Raw genomic sequence first — 25,030 nt, 5'->3', positions numbered from 1 at the left:
CTGGCTGATTTTAGATAACTTTCTGTGGCAGCATGGCGATACAGCGTGAGATTGTATTTATGTACAACGGATCTTAGAACGGTCCACTATCCCATGTGATGGCCATGTGACTATTTGTATTTATAACTTTGTCACAGATAGTTATACTTTCACTCCAGTTTATATAACGGGTCTGTTTCTAATATAGCTACGTTTGGTGTAAAGAAATCGACTTGTACACGTCAGAACGACATTAAAACACAAAATCAAATTCTGGATCAAAGAAATAACACTGCCACATACCTGTGAATAGATATAACGGTAAATAAACTTAACAGCAACTAAAGTCACTGAACGTAAAAAGCGACCAATAACAGAACACGCCTCCTCAGGCCCGGAATGTGTATACCAAAGCACGTGACTGTTTCAAGGTGCCCGCTTCATCTGCGCGATACTCCCATCGCTGTTAAAATAGAGCGGGTCTGGGTAAATTTGCCATAGTTGACTTTGGTGTCGTTTGAGAATACATCCCAGTCTGACCGTTTTCTCTACATGTTCACTGTTTTACATTTCTAACATAATTTACTGTTTCTTGTGGGGTGACTGAAAACGTCACTGAATACATAGGCAACAAAGAGCACTGGGTACGAGAGTTCAGCTGTGATAGCAGACGTGGTTCGGAATCAAGCAGACGTGGCGATAAGATCAGCCTAAATTTGAGTTTGTGAGGGCCTCTCCACACCAAAAGGATATAATATTGAGAACAAGGTATAACGACCGGCTCATGGGTGATTTTGGACTGGACACTATCTCAAACGTAAGAGCTTTATCGCCTGTGGATTTTGACCAGCTTGCAAACAATCAGTCCTTATTCGCATCGGACCCATTCCCTAGTGTTTGTGGTGGTCAAATCATGCAAGATGACACGCTGCTCGAAAAGCCTGCTTCTAAACAACAATCACCCAAACAGCTACCCGTGTCCATTGGCCAAGGAAATTCAACCTCTGAACAAAATGGAGATATAGTTACAAACACAGTAAATGGAGGGTTATCGGAAGAGAAGAAAAATGACATGAGTTTGAATTCAGTAACTCAGCTGTCAATCGGTCTTTCTGAACCTAGTACCACGGTTGTTACATCTCTTTCATCGGCACCTAATTTTTGGTCAACTGCGTCTGCTGATGATACGTTTGTACACGGTTTCCAGTCGTTGAATGGAACAGTTACATTTCAACAATTTCCCCCTGCACCAAATTCGGTGATGAATGCAAGCTTTACTGGACAGCACATGAGTATGAATGTACCCCCTCCTCAGAGACGGGCCATAACAGCCCATCATAATTTTCCACAACGCCAGAGTCCAAATGTTATGTTGAATAATGCGAAAAGTTACCCCAACTGGAGTAACGCACCCCAAACATCTTGGTCTAGTCAACAAAACCCAGCTACGTTGTCACCTTGGGGGAATGTTCAGCCAAATCATCAGCGTAGATCGGTGCCAAATATCAACGCTCTCGCCCCCATGAAGAGGGCTACAAATTTTCCACAAATTCCCCAATCTTCTTTCATTGCTCCGTCCAAATTTCGTCGGAGCACTTCCTTTCCTGGTCAAATACAACAGGCTGCTCTTGGAATGAAACCGCAGTTTGAATACCAAGCATATGATGACCTTCACAGGGACGGAATGAATTCTGTTGTGTTTAATCAGGTGAGGGTTTGTGTCATTCATCAACAAAATTGGAGTATATACCAAATGGATACCCATTCTCAGTTCATTTGTGTACATTATTGGATGTTTTTCGTTGAGTATGTTTCTGTGGTGTTTACATTTACAGTTTTGTGTCAGGTCACCTCAATATGGCCTAGATTTCTAGTCCTGGGGCACCTGTTTCACCATCCTTCCATATGTCCTAGAGTAGCAGTGTTTATGGCGTCTTTTCTGGTCATATATGCATGTGTATTGTTGCAACCAAGTCCACTGAGTATGTTCCATGTATCAACTTTGAATTCCAGGTGATATTGGTGAATGTAACTGCAATTGATGTGGGAAGGAAGCCAGTGTTTACATTCTGACATCAAGTTTGGTTAGCGAGTGTGCGTACAGGGCAGGATAGGCATAGCAGCATTAGCTATCGAATAGCTTTCTGTGGACGTCCTTAATGTAGACATACATGATGAAAAGGTTTGTTTCAGGTTAGAATTAAAACACATTGAATCATTATGTAAGATTGGAAAATATTGCTCCATTTTTCATGTGTGATTCTTTTCGGCATTGTAAAAGAATATAGGCCTAGAACATGGAGTTATTTTCTTAATGTTTATGTTTCCTTTTCACACTTTTATTTAGATTATTTCCAATGATGTTTAACCTATGCATGTGTAGAAAGTGCTAGACACCATTGTCAAATCCAGCTCCCGTGTTCGAAATTAAGCATGAAAGCCTGAATGTTAAACAGTTGACGATTAAGGGGCCTCTAGGTTTAAATGATTTTGGGAGAAAACAACTAGTCCTCCTGGGTGTTTTCTAGTGTCGGACTGATGAAATAGTTGTCGTCTATCCCTGGTAGTCACTGGATAGCTTATAATTAATGTTTTTGTAAGAAATTGTAAAAAAATAGCAAGTGTTATATACAGCACATACAAAATGAATCAACGGAATCAACTATCTCTTTGCATGTTTCCAGTACATTTAAGTTTTAATATACAGCATTAGAAATTGGCACTAGACCTCTAGTCCCCCTTGACAAACTGCCCAATAGTTAAGGTATCATAAGGACCAGTGAAAAATTGACATCTTTAAGGGTTTTGCTGTATGTTATTATAAGGACTTGTGGACTAAAAATGTTTGTTTCTTCCTCTGATATATGGCAGTGGTCAAGCCCAATAGTGGCTAAAGTTACAGACTGCACAATTCAATGTACTTTTAAGTTAAAGAGTCCTCAGTGTTAGGACATTAAAAGAGATCTTTGAGTTTTTTCCCTGTATTATTTGAATCTAGGGACCATCACATTTTTAATCATTTATTGATCAGGGACTTTCAATCTTGGTTTCGAACACAGTGTCCATGTCAAAATCTTGATATTTTGGATATAGGACTCCTTTGATCACTTCAATTAAAATAATATAATATTATCTTTTTTTTTCATCTCATTGTTTGGAGTGAGGTGAGGGGAGTATTTCTCTCCTATGTTCAACAAATTTGACATAGGTTATTTTCTAAAAACAGTATGGTGATGAAATATTATATGGGACTTTATTACTTGCCTGTGAAGAGATCACCCGTTTAATAAACATACAGCTGTATTACACATTGTGTAATACCAAAACGTGTGATTATGTACTCTCGGAACACGTTTCACGAACAAATATTGAAAGCTCTCAACATCCCTTGGCTTATTCAACGACATTGCGTGTGGAGTTGATAGATCACTGAGAGGAGCTCATGCACACTCGATGACCCCAGCAACCTTGTTGCTAGGCTGACGTCACATGGCATTGTTTCGCCAATGGATCTTGCAACAAAATTCCACAAATTACGTCATCGGGAATTGTGACGTTTTTGTAAACTTTGAGGTGCAAGGTCCGTTCCACAAGTCGATCGTATTGTAGCGCAACGCCAGTCGTTAGTCTGTTAAAGTATGTGAGTTGCGATAGTCTTAGCCCTAAGATAATTTTGTGAATTCTAAAGGTGGATCGTTGTATGGTATTAAATTCATACGTTTCAACTTTTGACGTGTTTGAAGTATTATTCTGTTAAACTCAAGTGGACTATGCCGTGGATCGTGTAGGTGTCAGCCTATTCATACTCAACAGTATAATTCTAAAAACGTTATAAATGGCAAGTAATAAATAAAATACTAAACCCCCCACGCGTAAAACCAATTTTATGAAACTCGTGAATAGTTATGGTATCTGACTCGCTTTGGCTCGTCAGATACCACAACTATTCACTCGTTTCATAAAATTGGTATTACACGGGAGCTCGTTTAGTATTCTATATTTACCAGTTTACAGGAATTTGTCCCTAGGGAAACTAGAGTGTAAATTAGGTACAACTGTATTCTCAGGATGTAATATGACACTGTTAAAATTCTTAACAAACGTCAGGGCCCTTAGTTTCGAACAGCTTGGATGCAGAGACATTAATTTTACTTTGCTATTGGTAATATTACAATGCATGATTGTGTGTACATACTAGTTATCAAGAAGAGTTAGCTAATAGTATCAATGTTTTTTAGAAATTTCTTCTAATAAGCAGCAAAAGGACTCAACTTATCATGATAAAAGAGATGCAATTTGTTAAGACTTGATGTTGATGCCAGATTAGTATTACTACATTTCATTTTCAGGAGGACACTATTTGTGCTTACAATATTTTAGTCACCATATTGTACCTGGCGATGTTATATTAATTTGGCAGGGGGGGCTAAAACAATTATTTTGAAATGCACTATATTGTTTTCTCCATCCATTCTTCTCAATTGTGCATACTGGACGCACACTCCTACATCGTGTAAATCCATGCACAGCAGGCTTTGGACGTTGCTCATAATGGCAACCTCTGGTTTCTCTGGACCAGATTCTATTACTTACAGGTGGCGTGTTGTAGTTTGAATATTTCTAAAAAATCCAAGAAATAAACGGTTACTTTTTTGCATCAGGCCATGCTTAAACACCCCTTGATTTGCATGCTTTTAATTTTGAAAACTCCACGGTCATTATCTCATGTTCCCAGTAAGGATTTAAGGGGGTTTTCAGTGAAAGTTAACACAGGCAAAATTCCACATGTTCCTTTTTTTTTTTCTTTTTTTTTTATTATGATTTAGGGGGCACGGGTGGCCCAGTCGTCTAAGGCGCCGTGATTTGCTGTGCAGAGTTGCGTCCCTTGGGTATGCCAGAAACCTATGATTGTGGGTTCGAATCCCGGTTCGCCCCAATTATGTTTCTAGGTTTGTCAGCACCATACCCGTGCTCGTGGGTTTCACTGAAGTGGTAAAAATCTGAGACCTGCATCACTTCGGGCTTTCCTCCCACATTAAGCTCCAACGCCTTGATATAACTGGAATACTGTTAAAAGCGGCGTTAAACCCACCTCACTCACTCCTTTATAATGATTGCATTTGATTGATGAAACTTCACCAATGCTTGGACTTGCGCTTATCTACCTGTTGATGTTTTCTGAGGACAAGTTGAACATTGTTGAAGTAAAGTCCCTCATGCACAACAAACAAATGGGTACATCATTGTTTATCTTGTTTATTAGAATATATCTTTTATTAACTAAACATGTGAAGAATAGAATAGTGTTGGTTATCAACTTCTCTTTTACAATTGTAGAAAGATTTCACAAAGACTCATGGTGCCCCCAGCAACCTAAGCTTGTTGTAAGATTGAGTTAGGGAGCACTTGTTGTAAGAAGTGACATGGTGCATTGGTTGGTCAGACTCGAGAACTTGGTTTATTGAGTGTCATCATACATGGCAGGGTTAAGCTAAACTAAAAAGTGTTACTAGCTCAGATAAAGATAAATACAGCGTTTGAAATTGGCACTAGTCCTGTAGTCCTTGCCAAACTGCCCAATAGTTAAGGTATCACAAGGACTAGTAGAAATTTGCCATTTTTAAGGGTTTTGCTATATGTTATCATTATAAGGACTAGTGGACTAAAACTTTTAGTTTCTACCGCTGAAATAATATCAGACTCATAATATCGTTATCAAGCAAGTGATGAACAATACTAAGCAGCGTTCAAGGCTAGGATGCACATCAAGGAGTTCTTGTTATTCTGAAATAATGTCAAGATGTTCAGATTTAGGATATGTGGAAGGTTCCTTGTTAGTTTTATTGATAAACAAATTTGTCAATAATTCACAATTGACCTACTATCATACATAACCTATACAGAAACAAATGTTAAAGAATTTGAAATATATTCTTTTGTAATGTTTCAAAAAACATGTCGACACAGCAAGTGCAAGAGCTGAAATCATCCTTAAAGTGAACATTGGCATTAATGATACATACACCGGTAAACATTTCAGTAAGCAGCATAGTCTCTCTCTTCAAAGAGATTGAAAAACAGCAACCCTGAACATCAAGGACATCAGGAATCCCCTTGATTTCCAATCACATTAAAATATTTTGCTGCACTTCGATACCTCTCACCATCAAGAGCTGACAAACCCCTAGCAATCCTACTTTGACCACCCCAATCAAAATAAAGGATGATTGGGCTTTTGAGCCAATCAGATGTTAGCTTTCAGGGATAGATATTAACCTAGACATCTACTTGACCAAATAGTGAAAAACATATTGGAACACCCCCAAAATGTTCAAAATTCTACTAACCTTAGGTTTCCTGGCTGGGGCTAGTGCTAACTTCTATCCCTGGCTTAAGTTGCTTTCTAAAGCAATTTGCCTTGATTGTCAAACTAACAGCCTTCAACAATGCTCTGTGTGCAGTTTGTTGCAGGGGAAATGAAAACACAACCAAAAAAGAAATTTCTTGAAAAATATTAACTATCCTCAACTTCAAAGAGCAGTGACAGTTACAAATAACTTTTAAATAATCAAATGGAAATTATCAGACATATTTCAATGGTTGACAACATGCCTGGTTTCTATCTTACGTTGCAAGACTTCTGTCATGATCAAGTATATCAGAATGGCTAAAACCAGATAAAGAGGCTTACAACACCTAAGAGAAAATCGAACAATGAGCTTGTCTGTCACCCAAGATGAATTATTTTTTCATAATCTTAGAAACTTAGCTCAGGTCAAAGAATTTCTCATGTTAAAATATTTCAGAAATGCTCCAAGAAAAGCTACAAACTGCATTTGGGGCACATTTTAGCCATATAATGTTACTCTGGTGCAACATGCAAGTTTTGAACTGAACAAGTCTAGTTCTTATTCATTTGGAGATAACGCAACTGATAACTTGAATAACAATCTCTAAGAACTTTTTTTTGGTAAATTATGCAGATCCTGTTGGCAAAGACAAGGCTATTAACATAACTTGTTGTTCAAGGTGTCAAGATTAAAGTTGTTGTTTCTTCTAACAAAAGTTAATATATTGTTTCGGTATCAAATGATTGAAAGTAAAGGGGTGTCATGGGATCATTTAGGTTCACTCTGATGTAATTCTGGTATTAGGGACCCCTAAATCTCCCATAGTTTTAAACATTTAGGTTATGACACAGACCCCTTGATTTTTATGTTTTTATTTTGCACATTGTAAATCATCTTCACAAAAGGCTCAAAGCCCAAAGATTTAGCAAATTTGTGTGAATCTAACTATTTTGCATTGAAACAATGGCCAACTATAGCTGTGATTTTAGTGGAGACAAATGACAAGAGTACATTTTCGATAGTACATTTTGGATGACAACCAGTCAATGTCCTAGTCTATGAACTTCTATAACATTATCATACCCAACATTGGTACTTAGGGACTCATCATTTATTATTGGGGGGTGGGGCAAGATTGGTCTTAGTACTGTTTAATATTTTCCCCTCCCTTCCCTAGAGGTTTTCCAAGGTTTTAGAGGTTTGCTGCTTTAGCATTTGGATTCTTTGTTTTTTTGTTGTTTAATGCCACACTCCGCAATATTCTAACTCTATGACGGCGGTCTGTTAATAATTGAGTCTGGACCAGATAATCCAGTGATTGACATCATGAGCATAGATCTACACAACTGGAATATGATGACATGCATCAACCATCCGATCCCATTAGTCGCCTCTTAAGACAAGCATGTTCACCTTTTATGGCAAGCATGGGTTGCTGAAGACCTATTCTAACCCGGATCTTCACCAAAATTTGGACTCTTAGCTTAGTAGTGAGCAGGACATAACCCACTTTTTTTAGGCTTCGACCACTTATTATCATTATTTGTAATTAAGAATGAAATCCAAAGGGTTTCTTGTCATAATCTTCATGTTAAGAGTTCAAATTTAGAGGGGCCTTTAGTTTAAGATGCTGTGGCTGCAAGCTTTATTGACCCCATGACCTCAATTAGTTTCACACACTGCTAATGCTTTTGAATATCTGACCAGGTGAGCTTCTGTGATACCATTCTTGGCAGTAGAATTGGAAGAGTGACTTTCTGGTTTTTATGATCCTTTTACCACCTGATCAGACAGACCAAAAAATAGTTTGCTTCTATAACTTAGGGGTGATCAACTTATGCCCATTTACTGTTCTTAACCAAAGTTGTTTTTAGCCCAGATTTTGACCTGGATTGGGCACCAGAATGCAAATAGACAAATTAAGTAAAATGAGCTAAGTTTGAAATGTGTACTAAAATATATGAATGTTACTACACTTATTAAAACTTTATTTTTTGTTGATTAAAGGCTGCAGTTAATCAAAACATTGCTTTAAGGTTTCCCTATGGCATCGATAAAAATACTGGAATCACTTTTGCTTTATACGAATATACCATTTCTTGTGCATGTTGAGAGCAATAATACTATAATTTAATCAATATACCAATTTAGCCACTAATCCAAAGCCCCTGTCTTGTAAACTTTCATTCTCTGTAGCATGCTTGGTAAACTTGCTAACAAAAGTCCACAGATTAGCACTAAATTCTACTGGTCACATGACAAGTTCAGGCTTGTAGAATCAACCATTTTGGTTGATTGCTTTATTTATTTAACATGTATTAATTATTTAAATAGAAAATAAGTATTGTATTGGAAAACATGAGTAAGGCCTTGCAATTTGTTTTGCTTGGTTTATGGATCAGCCGACCTTAGAATTAAAAAAGTTATTAACAAAAGTATACAACTTTGTTTATGTCTATTATGAACATTATTGGAAAAATAATAATGTCCTAGGATCATTCATTGTCTCAATATGATGTCAACAATTCAAGTTATGATCTAAAAGACACCACACCCCTCTTTTTCTTCTCCCTACCTACTGATTGAAATGTATGGACAACCAGTATGTTTAAAGGTAAAAAGTCAGAAATATTCAGAAATATTGTGATTATTGGTTTTCCTGACATATGTCGCCGACATGCATTTGTGTTAGCAGTACCTAAATGAAGCTAGCCTCAGGAACTAGGGATTTGGATGAAAAAGGGTCGGGTTTAAGCTGATCTATTAATAAGTAGCAGCTTGTCTTGCTTGAGGGACAGCTTGTCCTGCTTGAGGGAGCATTTTGGAAATTAATATTTATTTATATCATATAATATTATGTGTTATTATGACATTTTCCAATCGCACATATTTGTTCACCTTGACATCAACAGGCTGAAAGTGAGCTTATGTTATGGGCCATTGTCCCTCTTTCTATCCATCTGTTCTTTTGCACCAAATATCCGAAATTATGGTCAGTCAAACTTAATCTAAATCATAGTAATCACAAGTTCCTCTTGAAAATTTAGCTAATATGTTTGGTTCATCTATCATCATGATCATTAGTTTTTGTTTACATTTTACTTGATAATTAATGATAAGACTAAATGTTTTCAATGAAGTTAAAAGCTGTCATTTTGTGCTGCTTGAAATTATTAGGAATCTATCAAAATGTATTAAATTAAATTTTTGAAATGATTATGAACATAAACATTGTTTTGTATTAAGTAGCATCAAATATTCAAAGTTCAAGCATTTATTGCTACAGTGGCCAATCAAACTTTTATCCTTTTCAGTGCTTTTCAATCTACCAAAAGCTTTTGAGTCTCAATCTCTGGCCCAAACTTGTTCTTGTCGCAGACTGATGCCGTTATTTTTTATATGAGAATGTTATTTTACTTAGATAAGTTATACAAAAATGCTTACTGAAATTTAGCATGTGACAATTTTCTACATTATGAAATTTTTTGAAATCATTATTTATGTTTTGATAGTGCAAACTGAGCCTTTTTGAAACTAGTAAACTGATTAGGCTTTGAACTTTGGATACTGATTTCACCAGTTTATTGTCAGTTGTTTGTTATAGAATAAGACCAAAACATCTGTAAGAATCAAATATCAGCATTTTATGTCCAAATTTAATGACAAGACTCAGAAACCTGAAATTTTGTGAATGATCATGGTTATAAGTAGTTTCATGTTTTTTCAAGGCATCACGATCGGAATTCAACTTCAGCCGTTCTAGACATAAAAAAGTAAGTTTTCTCCTATTTCTCAGAAACTGCTGCCAAAAATGTGCTGTATCAACTTGTACCTCTCACAGACAAGAGAGGATAATTAGTTTTTTGTTCTTACATGTCTGAAGTCTATAGTAGATACCTAACTGATGAGCTCCCTACCTCATTTCTATTTCTGATTTATTTATTACAAGAAATGATGACTTATCATGGACTTATATTTTCACTTTTATCTTCATGCCTCATGAACGACATTTGTGTTTAAGAATGGAGGTCTGATATCAGATCTTTGAATATGTCTTTTTACCAGTTTAAGAATGCATGCTTTTACTCATTACTGTAAAGTTTCTTCATGTATCATTTGAGGATACAACTTTTGAGAGATCATGATGTCTTTGTTGTGTAAACATTAAGATTATTTCAGAATAAAGCATTAGATATCATCGATCAGGATACACAACTAAACAGCATTTGAAGTGCCTTTCTAGAACAGTTTTAAAGGTTTAAAGAAATGTCAAGGAAACAAAGGACATTGTACTTAAAAAGGCCACGCATTTTTTAGTTTTCGTTTCAGGGGCCCGTCGCCCCCATTGAAAATTAGCTGGAAAAGAAAAAAATTAATCATAAAAATATGTATGTTTATTATGACTGCTGCTAGTAATATAGACCCTCATATACAAGAAAAAATGTTATGTATGAATTCCATGTCTATATCACTATCAGAGATTCAAGAAGCCAGCTGCAGTTTTAACTCCATGGCAGAATGACTTTCATATACATAAATAAATGAATGTCATCGCTATTTATTCTAATTTGTATTTCGACTGACCTTGTGTGGAAAAGCCTGTATAAATTCATGAAACACATGTTGACCAATGGTTGAGTCATCCAAACTCCAATTATGGTGAGCTTCTGTACCTCTGGTATTCAGGTGCAGTAATGTCACTCTCTCTTTCTAAATTTTGATTGCAGTTTGAATTAAATGGTATGATATTCAAGTGATATATACCCTAAAACAAGAGTAACTGTGATCATAGGAATTTGTACAGAACTGCAAACAACATATGCTGATTATGGTTTTAGACAAATGTATGAAATCATTAGAAACCAATGAAGTTCATCTAAAGCCCAATTGTACACTGCCAGTACAAGTTACTATTTAGCTTCAATGAATAACAACAAGTTTTGTATGTCTTGTATGTCTTGTATGTCAAAATCAAGAAAGGATTACTAAGAATTTGATCACATTTCTTGCTTTATTGTCAAATGATTATGCAAGCTCAAGCCACAACACGCTTCTGTTATTTTTTTCTTTTAGACAGTAACTACAACAACATGGACAACAAATTAGAATAAACATGGCAGTTTATTGTTGATAATCAGTTGTTTTTAATATCTATGTATATTCATTACATAATTTGTTCTTCTTTATTTAATATCTTGGACAATATTTTTTCAGGACCGTCCAACAAGTTTTGACACAATGAGGTTTCCTGCTTTGGAAAGTCAGCTGCTTGATATCATGAAGACAGGAGGACCTGAACACTTCGCTGAACATATGAAGGGTATATATTATTCTAGTCATGTTATCATGGTTATCAGGTTCTGATGTTATGCTCTTTGTCCTCTCCCTTCAAACACTGGCTAGTGTTGTATATCCAGGCAATTCCTAATGGGATCAGCTAGTACTCACATTATTGACAGTGCCATGTTTTTGGTGATTTGACCTGGCAACAGATAGTGAGATCATGACTGGCATAGTCAACATGGCTGTATATTCAATGTGTATATTTCTAGCAGTAACAAGTTATCAGCCTTGTCATCATCAGATGCTCATCAAGCCTGCATATACATGACTTAGAATGAGCTGCAACATCCAGCTTTTTGCGACTCTACAAATTGGTGACTGGTTGACTTTTTTTCTTACCATGCATTTGAAATTTACGGCCTTCATACACAATATATTACAGGGATTTTGCATGCAGGAGGCAATGCATTGAGACTTCAATTTTTGATTGGACATTCTTCTATGTCTCTTTGTAATTTGAACAATATCTTTTGGACGTTTTGGATTATACTCAATGTCCTAGAAAATGATCCGATCTGAAACCCTGTATTATGACAGTTTGTTCTTTATGAGTGGGTGATTCAATTTGCTTTTAAATAGGAGTGTAACAATTGATTTGTTTTGATTGACTGTCGAATGATTAACTGATTTATGTTTACCAAAGCCCTGATCTAATATGTTGAGTCATTTCAACTGTCCCATTACGCAGCTATTTGATCACATTTCATTTTAACTGCAGGGAGCTAAAGACTATAAAAAATTTACATAGAGAGTCAGAAATTAATATAAATCTGCTAGTCAGAGACTTGTAAAATTCAGTAAGGACAGGTGACATTTCCTTGTGGACTGCTACTCCTACCATTTGGAAGAAATATCAACTTTTGCCAGATTATTTTTGCAGACAACCCTGGCATGTATGGTCACAATAGTGTCTAAAATATGCTCACAGAATTTGAAAAAGATCTTGTAGATGGTCACCAGATGTCCATGTTTGAAATCAGAACCTACCCATAAATGAATGTTTTGGGTGCATAGTTTGGTAAGCAATGTTTGTTGATGTCAACATATATATATATAACATTAACTTTGACCCTCTTTTGACCTAATATGATATCATTGAACTGAATGAAACATTCATTTTGTTATTTGTTGTTCATATTTGATCCCCTGGCATTTAATGCATGCTGGATTTCGTGAGCATAACTTGAAAATTGTGAAAGATGTTTCATCCAAACTTGGTTCATGTATTAACCAGGGGCTGAAGTGTAGCTTTTTGCTATTGTGGGAGACGGGGAGATTTGTCATCTTCTGATGGCTCGTTTCATTGGCCAAATGATATCAACCAATTCAGAAGAGTTGCATAACATTTGGACCATTTATCAACCTGCAAAGTAATGTCAGAGTTCAGTACCAGAGGCCAGGTTATGCAGGAATGTTGACTGGTTCAGCACCAGATTCCTGAAACAACTAAGACATATGCTGCAACACTAGACGCCACGTAGGGTACCTGCTGATGCAATTACCTTACCAGGTGGACTATTTATAGCGTCAGCTTTGTTCAGCATAAAATTAGCATTGATTTGACAGTTACTTGTCCAAAGTATTACCATGCACTCATGCCCAGCAGGGTATTATGTATCACATCAACATGAACAAGTGATAATGTCTGCCAGATTTACCTGAAACTGGAGATCTGGTTCTAATGCCAAATTTATGCTTGCAATTTTAGTGCAACACAACAAAGCCACAATTTCAAAGCCTAAGTTTTAGTTATAAAATTTTGTTGGTCTGGTCAGCCTAGCATTCATAGTCCATGTGTTCAATCATACATGCTTACTGAAAGTATTGTTCAGTATAAAGCTTGTAAGGGTTCATTTAAATGCTGTTGTAATTGGATAGAATTAACATCCGTAAGTCAAAGCTTGTTAATATATCTTACAAATATCTATTTGTGTTTATCAGTGTTAAAAATTAAGTGGGGCCTGGACACCTTCAGGTTTTCACAGAAAATATTTGAATCAAGGTACATCTTATGACGTTCATGTCATGACATTTATTAGAATGTGTGAACCTTATGTATTTTTTGTAAATACTTCATTGTTTAGTAAGTTCTTGTCCCAAGATACTGTATCTTTTATTATGTTGGTTCGGGAAACAGAAAAAGTACCAGTTTCTAAGCCTAAATGAAAATAGGATAATTAGCATGATTAGATTTGTGCATTTAAGACAAAAAGTCATCCAAATAATAAGACATTGGCAGTCAACTTTAACCTGTTTACGTATGTAAGGATGACTAAAGGGACTGCACCAGAGTTTCGAGATTTACTCAACTTGTGCAAAGTTGTTTTATTTGTCAAATTTACCCCATGTGATGATTTGTACTTTGCAGGGAAGTCTCCGTTTGACTTGGAAGAGAACCAGTTAAATTCTGGCAACTTAGATCAGACAGTTCCCAACATAGGCACTCCGCCCCGTGTTTCACCCAGCTCACAGTCTGGTGTTGGAGATAGAGTCGAGAGATTCTCCAGGAAGGTCTTTGTCGGGGGTCTCCCTCCAGACATTGATGAAGGTAACCAGTGCACATGATGAGGAAATGCTTTGCAACAGTTAACAACTGTTAATTATACTTGCTACACATACCAGTGGCCTGTGTAGGAATATTGCAGTTTGTAATTTAATACTTTTCACTTATGTAACAACATGCAATAAACTACGGTTTTAACAGACTTAAGGGGACCACTAATTTTTGTTCGTTATGACGGTAGTTCATTATTAGCATATATATAGCAAAGGGACAGGACAAAAAACAGTTTGTTATATTCGTCAGTTCATTATAAGCGTGTCCGTTATTAACGTAGATTACTGTACATTCATTGATAGCACTTTTTTTCCCCAATACCAGTATTCATAGTATTTTTTGAAAAGTATTAGTTTGGTCATGCTTAATGGACTAGGTTTAATGAGGAAAGTATTTATAAAAGCAAGCTCTTACCTATTTACTCAGTTAGGGATCTGCAAAGCTCATTGTCAACTTTCAGACTAAAAATGTGGGTACAAGACAGAAATGCTAAGATCTTGTTAGTCTCACGTCAAAATGATTAATTGAATTACTATTTAGCAGTAAAGGACTCATTGTTAACTTCATTAATCTAGGAGGGAGGGTGATCTAGATCAGATGTTTTTCATATCAGGCTACTTTTTGATTCCCCAAATCACCAATAATGGAGAATGATATTGCCAACAAAATGATTATTGTGTTGTTTGGTTAGAAAGGAAGACAGTTTTGAGTAGTGTAAAAACATGTGAACTAGCTACGCTGTGAAATGAATACTTGTATCTTGAGTATGGAAAGCTGCTGACAACATAGTGTCACTGTAACAACTGAGTTGAATCTGTAATGTAATACTTTGCTTCATCATTGTTCATGTTCTGTTACAGAGGAGATAACTGCAGCTTTCCGAAGGTTTGGCCCTCTTGTTGTTGACTGGCCACACAAAGCAGAGTCCAAGTCATACTTCCCTCCAAAAGGTATGTCCTCCAATATTGAGCGCTGGCATTACTTAGTTCAGGATGGTGGATATTTTATGGCACTTCAGTCAGTTAAGAAAAACGATCAATATTCTGGTCCCATCCATTAACTGAAATTGTATCATATCAATGGCCTTGGTTTTTTAACTAATGAAATAATATCTTCCAGGCTACTGTTTCCTGATTTTCCAAGATGAGATGTCGGTCCAAGCACTTATAGAGTCATGTTTGGTGGATGATGACAAGCTCTATTGGTGTGTGTCAAGCCCAACCATGAAGGATAAACCTGTAAGTTTAGTGCTTTCAACAAGGAAACCCATTTCTTCTTAATTTGTCAATATTAAGGAAACAATTGAGCAGTTGTGGAAATCAAAGATTACTGTCACTTAATCTTCTCCCGTATTTAGCTGTATAACTATTTGTTTTTGTTACTGCTGCTATGCTTACTATGTTTCGCGGCAGTCATCCTATTGCTTGAATATGTTAATGACACAATATTCATATATTGAATGTCACCCTTTTAATATTGTGATATTATTTGTTGTGTATCTTTTAAAAAAAACACCGGGCAGAAACATCAGAAAGTGTTATTCACGTTTGTGAAGATAGAGGGGCAAATAGTTGTCCTAGGTTGTCATAGAGAGAAAGGAAATTGTTACTATAAAGTTAATGACTGTGATAATTCCTGACACAGGTTCAGATCAGACCATGGAACTTAAGTGACTCTGACTTTGTCATGGATGGTTCTCAGCCTTTGGATCCAAGGAAGACCATATTTGTGGGTGGTGTTCCCAGACCATTGAGAGCAGGTTTGTTATTTTTTACCCTATGCTTCTTTATGATGACCTATATTTGCCTTGCTGAAACTGATAAATACTATATACTTATATCATATTATCATGACCCTGAAATAGAAAAAGCACTAATCTTGGTATATCAGCTAATCACAATCAATCTTATGATGCTACAAGCTGATGGAAATTATGCTCAGAACCATGCTCTGGCTAGCAGACACAAACACATTATAATTTGCTTCTTTTTATTTTTCAGTTGAACTAGCAATGATAATGGACCGCCTGTACGGAGGAGTATGCTATGCAGGAATCGACACAGACCCAGAGCTGAAGTACCCAAAGGGAGCTGGGAGGGTTGCATTTTCAAATCAACAAAGCTACATAGCTGCTATCAGTGCCCGATTCGTCCAGTTACAACATGGTGATATTGATAAGAGAGTAAGTACCTTGCATGTTGTGCCTGAACTTCACAGATACAAACTACAACCAGAAAGTCTTCCATCGGGACTGGGAGCAGTGGGGTTGCCTAGTGATTAAAGCGTTAGTCAGAGGACTTAAAAGCATTCACTCTTCATGCTAAAGACCCAGGTTTGATTCCCCATGTGGTCACAATGTGTGAAGCCCATTTATGATGTCCCAGCGATGATATTGCTGGTATATTGCTCAGAGACGTAAAACCATGCTTATTCACTTACCTTTTGAGATAACATAATGAGCATAATAAAGCATGTCGTTATCCTGAAGGAAGGATCATTCTGTGACATGTCTTGTTGATGTGATGCATTATGTCAAACACTGCATCAATCTCTTTTTTGTACATAGGTGTATGTCTATGTTTCTAGAAATAGAAATAGAAGTAAAAACTTGGGAGTAAGCTCATTATGTATGTAAATCTCATTTGAACTGAAAATAAATATTGATGTGTTGTATTTCAGGTTGAGGTGAAGCCATACGTATTGGATGACCAGATGTGTGATGAGTGCCAGGGAGCAAGATGTGGAGGCAAGTTTGCCCCGTTCTTCTGTGCAAATGTGACGTGCCTGCAGTATTACTGTGAATACTGCTGGGCACAGATCCACTCCCGACCCGGCCGAGAGTTCCACAAGCCACTAGTCAAGGAGGGAGCAGATCGACCACGTGCTGTGCCATTTCGTTGGTGCTAACCAGCAATGGAAGCAAGGCAGGATGAACATGTTGACCCTTTGACTATCAACTCTTACATAGGGCTTATGCTTTTTTATTGTTCATCCACTTTTTCTATAGTTGAAAATTTTCTTCAGGGTTGCCTCAATTATTGTGATATTGTCCTTGAAGTAAACGTCAACCTTTGAATTGACACTGCGATAATTGTGAATCATCTTACTATTTGATGACACTCATTTCATGGAAGTGGACGACGAGCTGGTGGCTGTTTACGAAACAACACAAAGTGTACTTGCCAAGGTTACAGCGATACCGAGAATGAGGTCAGATAAAGGTAATCATTTGGTACAACTGAAACTGTTCGTGCAGATTCAAATGAAAGATGAGTCGATCTCACGATACCAAAGATGTGTATGTGCATATTCAAAGTAGATGGTTGGCAACAGTGGTACGTAAATCTTTTCACCTTTTCTAGTCTTCAGTGTCTGTGGTATTTTATATGGATTATATACAGGAGGAAGAACAATTTGAAAAAAAAAGTTTATTTTGGCATATAAGGTAGGAATACTTCCTATATTATTATGACAAAATAAATGATGGTGTATGTTTCATGTATCTCTAGACATTTTGAGGTGATATCCATTTCTATTGTGAGCTGTATCTAGTCACCAAGGCAGAGTTTCCATGATGCACCTTAGCTAGTGCACATTGGAAAGGGTTATGCATATGTGTAAATCTGCAGGGAATATATATTTTGTAGAGAGATATGTATGGTAATTGTAACATGTTCATTTGAAATTCAGCATTTATCACTTTGTAAGATTACTATTTATATAGTCAATTTTATACATTGCGCAGAATTGAAATCTTTTATTGCATGCAAAAGACTATTTTTGTTACCAATTGCCATTTCTTTTTTATGAACGTTACTGTGATTCACTGAACACATTCACTGGGTATTTTTGGCAATTATTATGATCATAGATTGGCCTCCTCACTACACCAAAAGCAAATCTGTAGTTGGCAAGGAGAATGTGCGCAGTGTGCCATGACGTTTCACATGCATTCCCCGTCATTTAGTGCCATAGTGGCTTCCAGACCTGTACCCTTCTCCTAATGTGCAGGAAAGGAAGAAACTTATGTTTCTTTGGGTATGTGTCAAATGTTCTCAAACTAATCAAGTCAGTTGCCAATTCCTGCAGTCATTATCTCTGGTGATAGTTTTTTGAGATAGTCAGATCATGACTGCTTCAGTCAAACTCACTAACTTGTACATCATGTATCTAGTCTTGCACTGTGAAAGGTTGAAATTATAATGAAATGGCTATTTTTCACCTCTCTGCAAGAATGTTTGACACATTTCCCTGTGATAAATCTCTGATTCCTGTCAGTCGCACATAGATTTTCTCTGGTGCAATCGTGCAATTTGTTTAAGGTTGTGTCACTATATATATTTTGTTTCAGTCATATATTGCTCAATGAAGATGAACTTATATTTTGTTGTTGAACCTTAGAGATTTAGTTTCATCTTTGTTAATGTTTTCAAAGACACCTTATTTTTGTATAATCACACTCTTTGTCCAAGCATGGGGCACAGACTATGAGATTGATTTTAAACCTTTGATTCTTTTCCACAGTTACCTGTTGGATCTGTTTTACATGCATTTAAGAATTTAAAATTTCACAAAGTTATTCCCTTTTATTGGCACAAATTGACTTTAAATGTATCCTTTTTATAATTCATGGCACATTGGAATATGCACAATTCTATCCTTCCTATTTAGCTTCCATATGAAGCTTTTCTATGGAACTGATTCTATATTTATCAGTTCTCTTTATCAAATTAGTAGGAGGGCTATCTGTGTTTATGACCGATTTTCAAGTTAATTGATAATTGCCAAGTATTGCATTAATCCTTACTCGACATTTTGCAATTTGCAGAATTTGTTACATTGTTCTGACATTTGGACTTTTTCAACTTTGCATGATGTTTGTAATAAGATAATTCACATTATTTTTTATCTACTACAGTTTTTTAATAGATGTTGGGTATTTTGTATTTTTGTCTGTTTTTTATAATGTTAGCTACCTAAACAGTGAGAGAGAAAAGACATATGCTTCCAATTTTTTTTACATTAGGAAGAGTATTGTTGCACTTGCTACTGAGAGGGGTGCACCCTCACAACTTGTTTTTATTTATTATCCTAAGTTGTACTTTCTCCATGCTTGTGTTGTTGAATTAGTTAACTGTATTTAACATTGCCTTTTCTCAGATCTGTGATCAGTTATTGATGAAATGTGCTAGCTCATTCACAGTAAAGAAGAATTTGTACTTTATTATATTTTTCCACATTGAAAAATGTTGCGGGTCATTTGTAGTGGTATACCTGTGATCATAACTAAATGCAGTATATGCCAACACGCCTGAAACTTACAATAAAAGGCACACTGCATAGTAAACACTTTTTGATACAGATAATTGGAAAGGAGTCAGTTTTTGCTTGCATTTTGATATCATCAAATGAATCAATTCCAGAGAATGCAATTATAAGTGATTTTGTCACACTAATCAGCCGCCCCATTCTTTATGCCAAAGTTTTTTTACAGCGAAACTAGTGTGAAAGTGTGAAATATCACTTCCTGTAACTTCTTCCTATTCACATATTGCCTCAATTTCAAGCGAAAACAGACTCCTCCTGAAAATAGGTCCACCTTTTGTACATTTAATACTCAGTTTTGATATGTTTATGTTACATATTTTGATACAGTGAAAAAATGTAGAGTTTTGGTATTTTAGTATGTAATTGTCTCTTACTTAAGACTGTCTGACATCATTTCCAATGAAATGCAAAGCATTTGTATTGTTTGAAATTTTTATCTAAAATGACAGATGAAAATCAAAGTGTAAACATAAACAAATTATTTATCCCATTTTCATCTGTAGATATATATGTGTATTTATTCTGTTTATTTTTTATGGCCAGTTGTATTATGATTATGAATATTATTTTCTGTATGTGGACTGTTGCATATAAGGAAAATCCCTACAGAACTTTGGAGTGCAAATGCATACATAATGCTAGTCAAAGAAATAACTTCAAACATACTGTTGTGTATGTGAAGCCAGAGATACTCTGGAAAATAATCATTTATGGAGTTAAAGTTTGTCTGAATGGTTCAGACAAGTTTTAAAGCCATTGTTAAAGTTGCAAGTATTTTAAATTAACTTATTTATTTATATTGTAGAGAACTACAACCCCAGTGCTTGCCAGCATGGCCCTATACTGTCTCAGCCCCAAAGGGAGAGATGTGTGGGGGAACAGAGGAGAGGAGCACTTTCTCCCCCTCCCCCTCCTCCCCCACGACTCCTTCCATTCTGTTTCAGAGATGGACATTACAAATGTATACAATATTAGATAAAGGCAGGGGTCATAGATTCCACTTCTGTTGGTGTTGGGATAAGCAGAATCTTTCTACAAGTGCAATATTTCAGGAGACTTTCTATTTTGGTTATTATGTGTATGTATTTATTCAAATGCTTATTTTTATAGCACATTAACTGTTGCCGAGGATTACAGTGACTGTATCCAAGTGATTTTAACCCAGATGTACACATAGTTCATCTAAAGTTTATATTATTCCATGTTCAAATAACAGTTGCTGTTATTTTAGTATTCTAAATTTAATATATAGTATAATTTTCTATCTCCCACTTTGATGATCACTGGCATGTCTCAAGATATTGTTCCTGTTCACCTTTTCCAGCCAGACGTGTGTGTGACATGATCAGTTTGATCTGTTGTCGGTGTCATCTGTGATGTGTGCTATCATTTCATTCAGTAACACAGTATTAGTCTTGATGTTTCATCTGTTGCTGCCGGAGTATGTGATTAAGTTATTATTATTATTTAATGTTATAAGATATTCAAATTATTTTGTGTCTTAATTATTTTTGGAGCTATGGATTTTTAATATATAAACACTACCTATGAGAATAATCCTGTAGTATGTAGGTTGGCATTTATCTGGACTTCGATAAATTAAGCAGTTTGTATTCTTAGCTGTGTGTGGAATGCTGGGTAGCTGCATGAGGAATATTTCAATTTCTTGACCAATTTTCATACCAGTTGTGTTTTGTATATGGGGAGTTTTTCTTAGCTATTTTGTTGGATGCAGAGTTATGAATTATCATAAAGTTTCTATGTTTTAATAAAACAAGACTTGTTCTTTTTTTACATGACTATTACAGTTCCATTGCTGTCATTGGAAACTAAGTTACAGTGGTCACCAATGAAGGTTTTTGTAAGTTTTCTAAGTAGAGCACTTTCAATGGTCAACAGATTTATGGGTATTAGTAACCTGTGGTTGGTATGTTTCAATTTTTTTGCTGCTATGTTATTTATATTTTTCAACTAATTTTTAATATCTTTCTAACCTTAACAATTTGTGTATGACATTTCTTCAGGCAAATAAAGGTTTTCGATAGAAATAGCATGCTTGTTATACTAACACAACTAACATGTTACTAGTAGCTTGCTCCACTGGTGTTTGGGACATACTATTCATGTATGCCAAAAGCATGCTTTCAAGGACTAAGCAATTAATAATGTCTACTAAAGTTATCAAGGATGTGATTGAAGTGTTGAGGTGTTTTGCATGCATGTTTCGGCACAGAATGTTCGGCGTATTGCCGTTTAACCCAGAAGCTGCTTTCCCTAGTTGCTTCCATAGATGGGCATAAAAAGAATGCTTACCTGACTAACCACAATAGTTGGAGCCACTGTGTTGATGTCCAGATCCAATACTAACTTTCTGAACAAAGCACTTGTTTCTAGTGATTGACCATCATTTTTAAAGTTATGTAATTGAAAAACCCTGTTTTTTCAAGCCTGATCATCTTTTTCAAGTCCTAACACGAGGAACATTGCCCATTCTGAAATATAGGATAAAGTTATTCATTGAACAGTTATTGGATTGAACATTAGAAACAGATAGGCATGGTAAGTGTTGTGTTCAAAGGAATCAATCAACAATTGGAGGATACCTATAACTGTTTTGCAGTTGTTTGAAATCTACCATGCCAACAAAACTGCTAAGATGATTCACGTCTACACAATTACTCTAGATGGCTTTTTCAATTCTACACAATTACATTAAATGGCTTATGCGCTTCTATGCAATTACTTGAAATGGCCCCAATGTTTTTGGCCAGGCAGTACCTCACGGTTTGCTCCCGCAGACACAAACTGTGGTTTCACTATTGGTATAGTGTGTGAACAACCCCCAAGCAAATGTTGAGTAGTATTGTGTTAGTTTCAAAATGGACACGGCTAGCTTTTGTCATTGCCAACATTAATGACAGTAAAACAACTGTCATTCAATGACCAAACCAAAGCTAATCTGTGATCCTCTGTCCCTAAAGTTTAATTTTGTTTCAAAGAACAAGAACCTGACATACAAGATACATTAACTTATTGATGAGCAGTGTATAACCAGTTGTCTGTGCGAGGAATGGTATTGCCTCCTAATGATTAGACCTGCCTGGGGGTAACTTTGTGAAAGTTGGCCTAACGATGAATATACACTAAAGAGATGGTACGGAAATCATTAGGAAATCCATCTTGAAGCCACTTTCTACTCAAACAAGGACAGTACTGTCCACTAGAACTAAACAAAACTAGCCACACATGTCACTCTTGTGTGTATGATAATAGTATTGTATCACAAGTTGGTTGGTTTGTTAGTTGTTGCACTCGACAATATTCCAGCTCTATGACGGCGGTCTGTAAATAATTGAGTCTGGACCAGACATCATGAGCAGCGATCCACGCAGTTGGGATACGATGACATGCATCAACCAAGTCTGCGAGCCTGACCACCCGATCCTGTTAATCGCCTCTTACAGGCATAGTCGCCGTTGGGTTGCTGAAGACCATTTCTTACCGGGATCTTCACGGGTCGTATTACATGTACTGGTGGCAGAAGGGTTTGATAGTTTCACACCTCCATCAAATAAACAACATGCACAGGTATCTTGTCATCGCATTATCTTCTATCTGACCTTGGCTGTGAGTTATACTGGGAATACACGATCGTCCGTTCTCACGAAATCGAGCTGTATTTTTCTATATCCCAGAGTAGCAAGATGTATCTGGTTATATCCGGATTGCACGGACAATCGGTTTAAGTGCTCGTTCACACGACCGCATTGATGGACCAAAGCAGAATGACATGCTAATGTCAGCTATATATGGCAAGGTGAATCTCGGTCTATTATTATGAAATTGTATTAGCCATACCTCGTTAAAGTACATGTTTGTCGATTCTTACGCAACATGTCAGTAATTTTGTGACTATCACAACAATAAGGCAGTTACAATCGTTTAAGGAACGTATTAAAATTTGTATTAGAAATATCAAATGGAATTTGTGACAACCTTCAAACGAGTCCACACTGTATATAGGTTTGATGGGTCTTGTACCGCCAACACGCCAGGAATCCAGATCCGCCTCTGCAAAGTTAACAAATCCACCCATCAACAGATTCGTCCCGTGAAGATTCTGGGTTAGAATTGTGGACCTTAGGCCATTGATCATTCTGAAACCCCGTTGAGATCAGTGTAAGAATCGGTTTTCAGCAACCCATGCTTTTCCTAAGAAGCAGGGGCGGTCGGGTAGCCTAGTGGTTAAAGCGTTCGCAACTCGCTAGGGACGCAACTCTGCACAGCGAATCGCGGCGCCTTAGACGACTAGGCCACCCGTGCCCCCAGCATGACATGATGACAACAATATGTTATAGAAGAATTGTGTAATAACAGTACTCAATCAGGTGATAACTGGCCTCATTAATATTTTATGTAATCAGGCGGTCGGGTAGCCTAGTGGTTAAAACGTTCGCTCGTCACGCCGAAGACCCGGGTTCGATTCCCGACATGGGTACAATGTTTGAAGCCCATTTCTGGTGTCCCCCGCCGTGATATTGCTGGAATATTGCTAAAAGCGGCGTAAAACCATACTCAGTCAGTCAGTCAGTCAGTCCTAAGAGGCGACTAACGGGATCGGGTGATCAGACTCGCTGACTTGGTTGATGCATGTCATCGTATCCAAGTTGCGTAGATCGATGCTCGTGATGATTTAATCACTGGATTGTGTTATTCGATTATTAACAGACCGCCGTCATATAGCTGGAATATTGCTGAGTGCGGCTTTAAAAAGCAAACAAACAAACATTAACAGATTCACAGTTGTTTTCACCGCACCTTGACAACACCAACGTGAGCTTACGTCGTCCTCCGTCCGTCCGACCGTCCGTCCATTAGCACTGAAACTTAGCACTGAATCTACTGAACATAGCAGTATCATTTTTTAAATAACATGATCCGCATGTCACTAGCTACAACAACGAAAACTTTTCATTATAAAACATTCAACATGGCCACAGCAACAGCTCATTTTGTTAAGTGCTTGTTCAGACGACCACCATGATAGACCAGTGCAGAATGACATGGTACATGGTCAGATATATATGGCAAGATGAATCTTTCGTTGTCTATTTTATCATGACATTGTATTGGCCATAGCTCGTTAATGTAAATGTTGCTATTCAGAATCATTGCTGTTTTTTACGCTACGTTTCAATAATTTTACGACTTTCCCAACCATAAAGAAGTTACGATTCGTTTCCGGTACGTAATTGTATGAGAAGTATCGAATGGAAGTGCACGCATATCAATCAAATATGTTTTGATATTTCAACTTCAATGTTTGCGTTTTTATGGTAAAATAACTATATCCTGTCCATGAGCAGCACCCCGAAGCAGATTTCCACATAAAACGTTGAACTCACATCAATCAGGCTATAAAGTGCTACACATTCACATTTAGAAACGCTTAAAATACAGACTTTTACAGTTG

General features: G+C 36.7%; 1 protein-coding gene across 2 annotated transcripts; it reads left to right on the top strand.

Moving 5' to 3' along the window:
* The first annotated feature begins 562 nt into the window (after nt 1–562).
* Nucleotides 563–21,331, top strand: LOC124138114 (cytoplasmic polyadenylation element-binding protein 2-like). 2 transcript variants are annotated; one of them, XM_046504650.2, is made up of 9 exons: nt 563–1,687; nt 10,058–10,102; nt 11,544–11,649; nt 14,041–14,220; nt 15,090–15,179; nt 15,349–15,467; nt 15,874–15,988; nt 16,230–16,411; nt 16,909–21,331. In XM_046504650.2, exons 1-9 carry the CDS (start codon nt 764–766, stop codon nt 17,134–17,136), a joined length of 1,989 nt encoding a protein of 662 aa, XP_046360606.2. In that variant the 5' UTR covers nt 563–763; the 3' UTR covers nt 17,137–21,331. The 2 variants fall into 2 exon arrangements, with proteins under 2 accessions (XP_046360606.2, XP_046360607.2); XM_046504651.2 differs by lacking the exon at nt 10,058–10,102 and having other exon boundaries at nt 572–1,687.
* Nucleotides 21,332–25,030: the final 3,699 nt, after the last annotated feature.

This window comes from Haliotis rufescens, unplaced genomic scaffold, assembly GCF_023055435.1.
Source record: "Haliotis rufescens isolate VD_foot unplaced genomic scaffold, xgHalRufe1.0.p SCAF_12, whole genome shotgun sequence".
Lineage (NCBI taxonomy): Eukaryota > Metazoa > Mollusca > Gastropoda > Lepetellida > Haliotidae > Haliotis > Haliotis rufescens.
The sequence above is the reverse complement of the archived record's forward strand: the minus strand, read 5'-3'. Positions and strand labels throughout refer to the sequence as shown.

What these genes read in the sequence shown, in the direction of transcription:
- LOC124138114 (XM_046504650.2), top strand. Translation starts at nt 764, where the DNA reads ATGGGTGATTTTGGACTGGACACTATCTCAAACGTAAGAGCTTTATCG. An exon ending in GTCATACTTCCCTCCAAAAG is followed by an intron (nt 15,180 to 15,348) that starts GTATGTCCTCCA and finishes AATATCTTCCAG; the next exon opens with GCTACTGTTTCCTGATTTTC. An exon ending in ATGGTGATATTGATAAGAGA is followed by an intron (nt 16,412 to 16,908) that starts GTAAGTACCTTG and finishes GTTGTATTTCAG; the next exon opens with GTTGAGGTGAAGCCATACGT.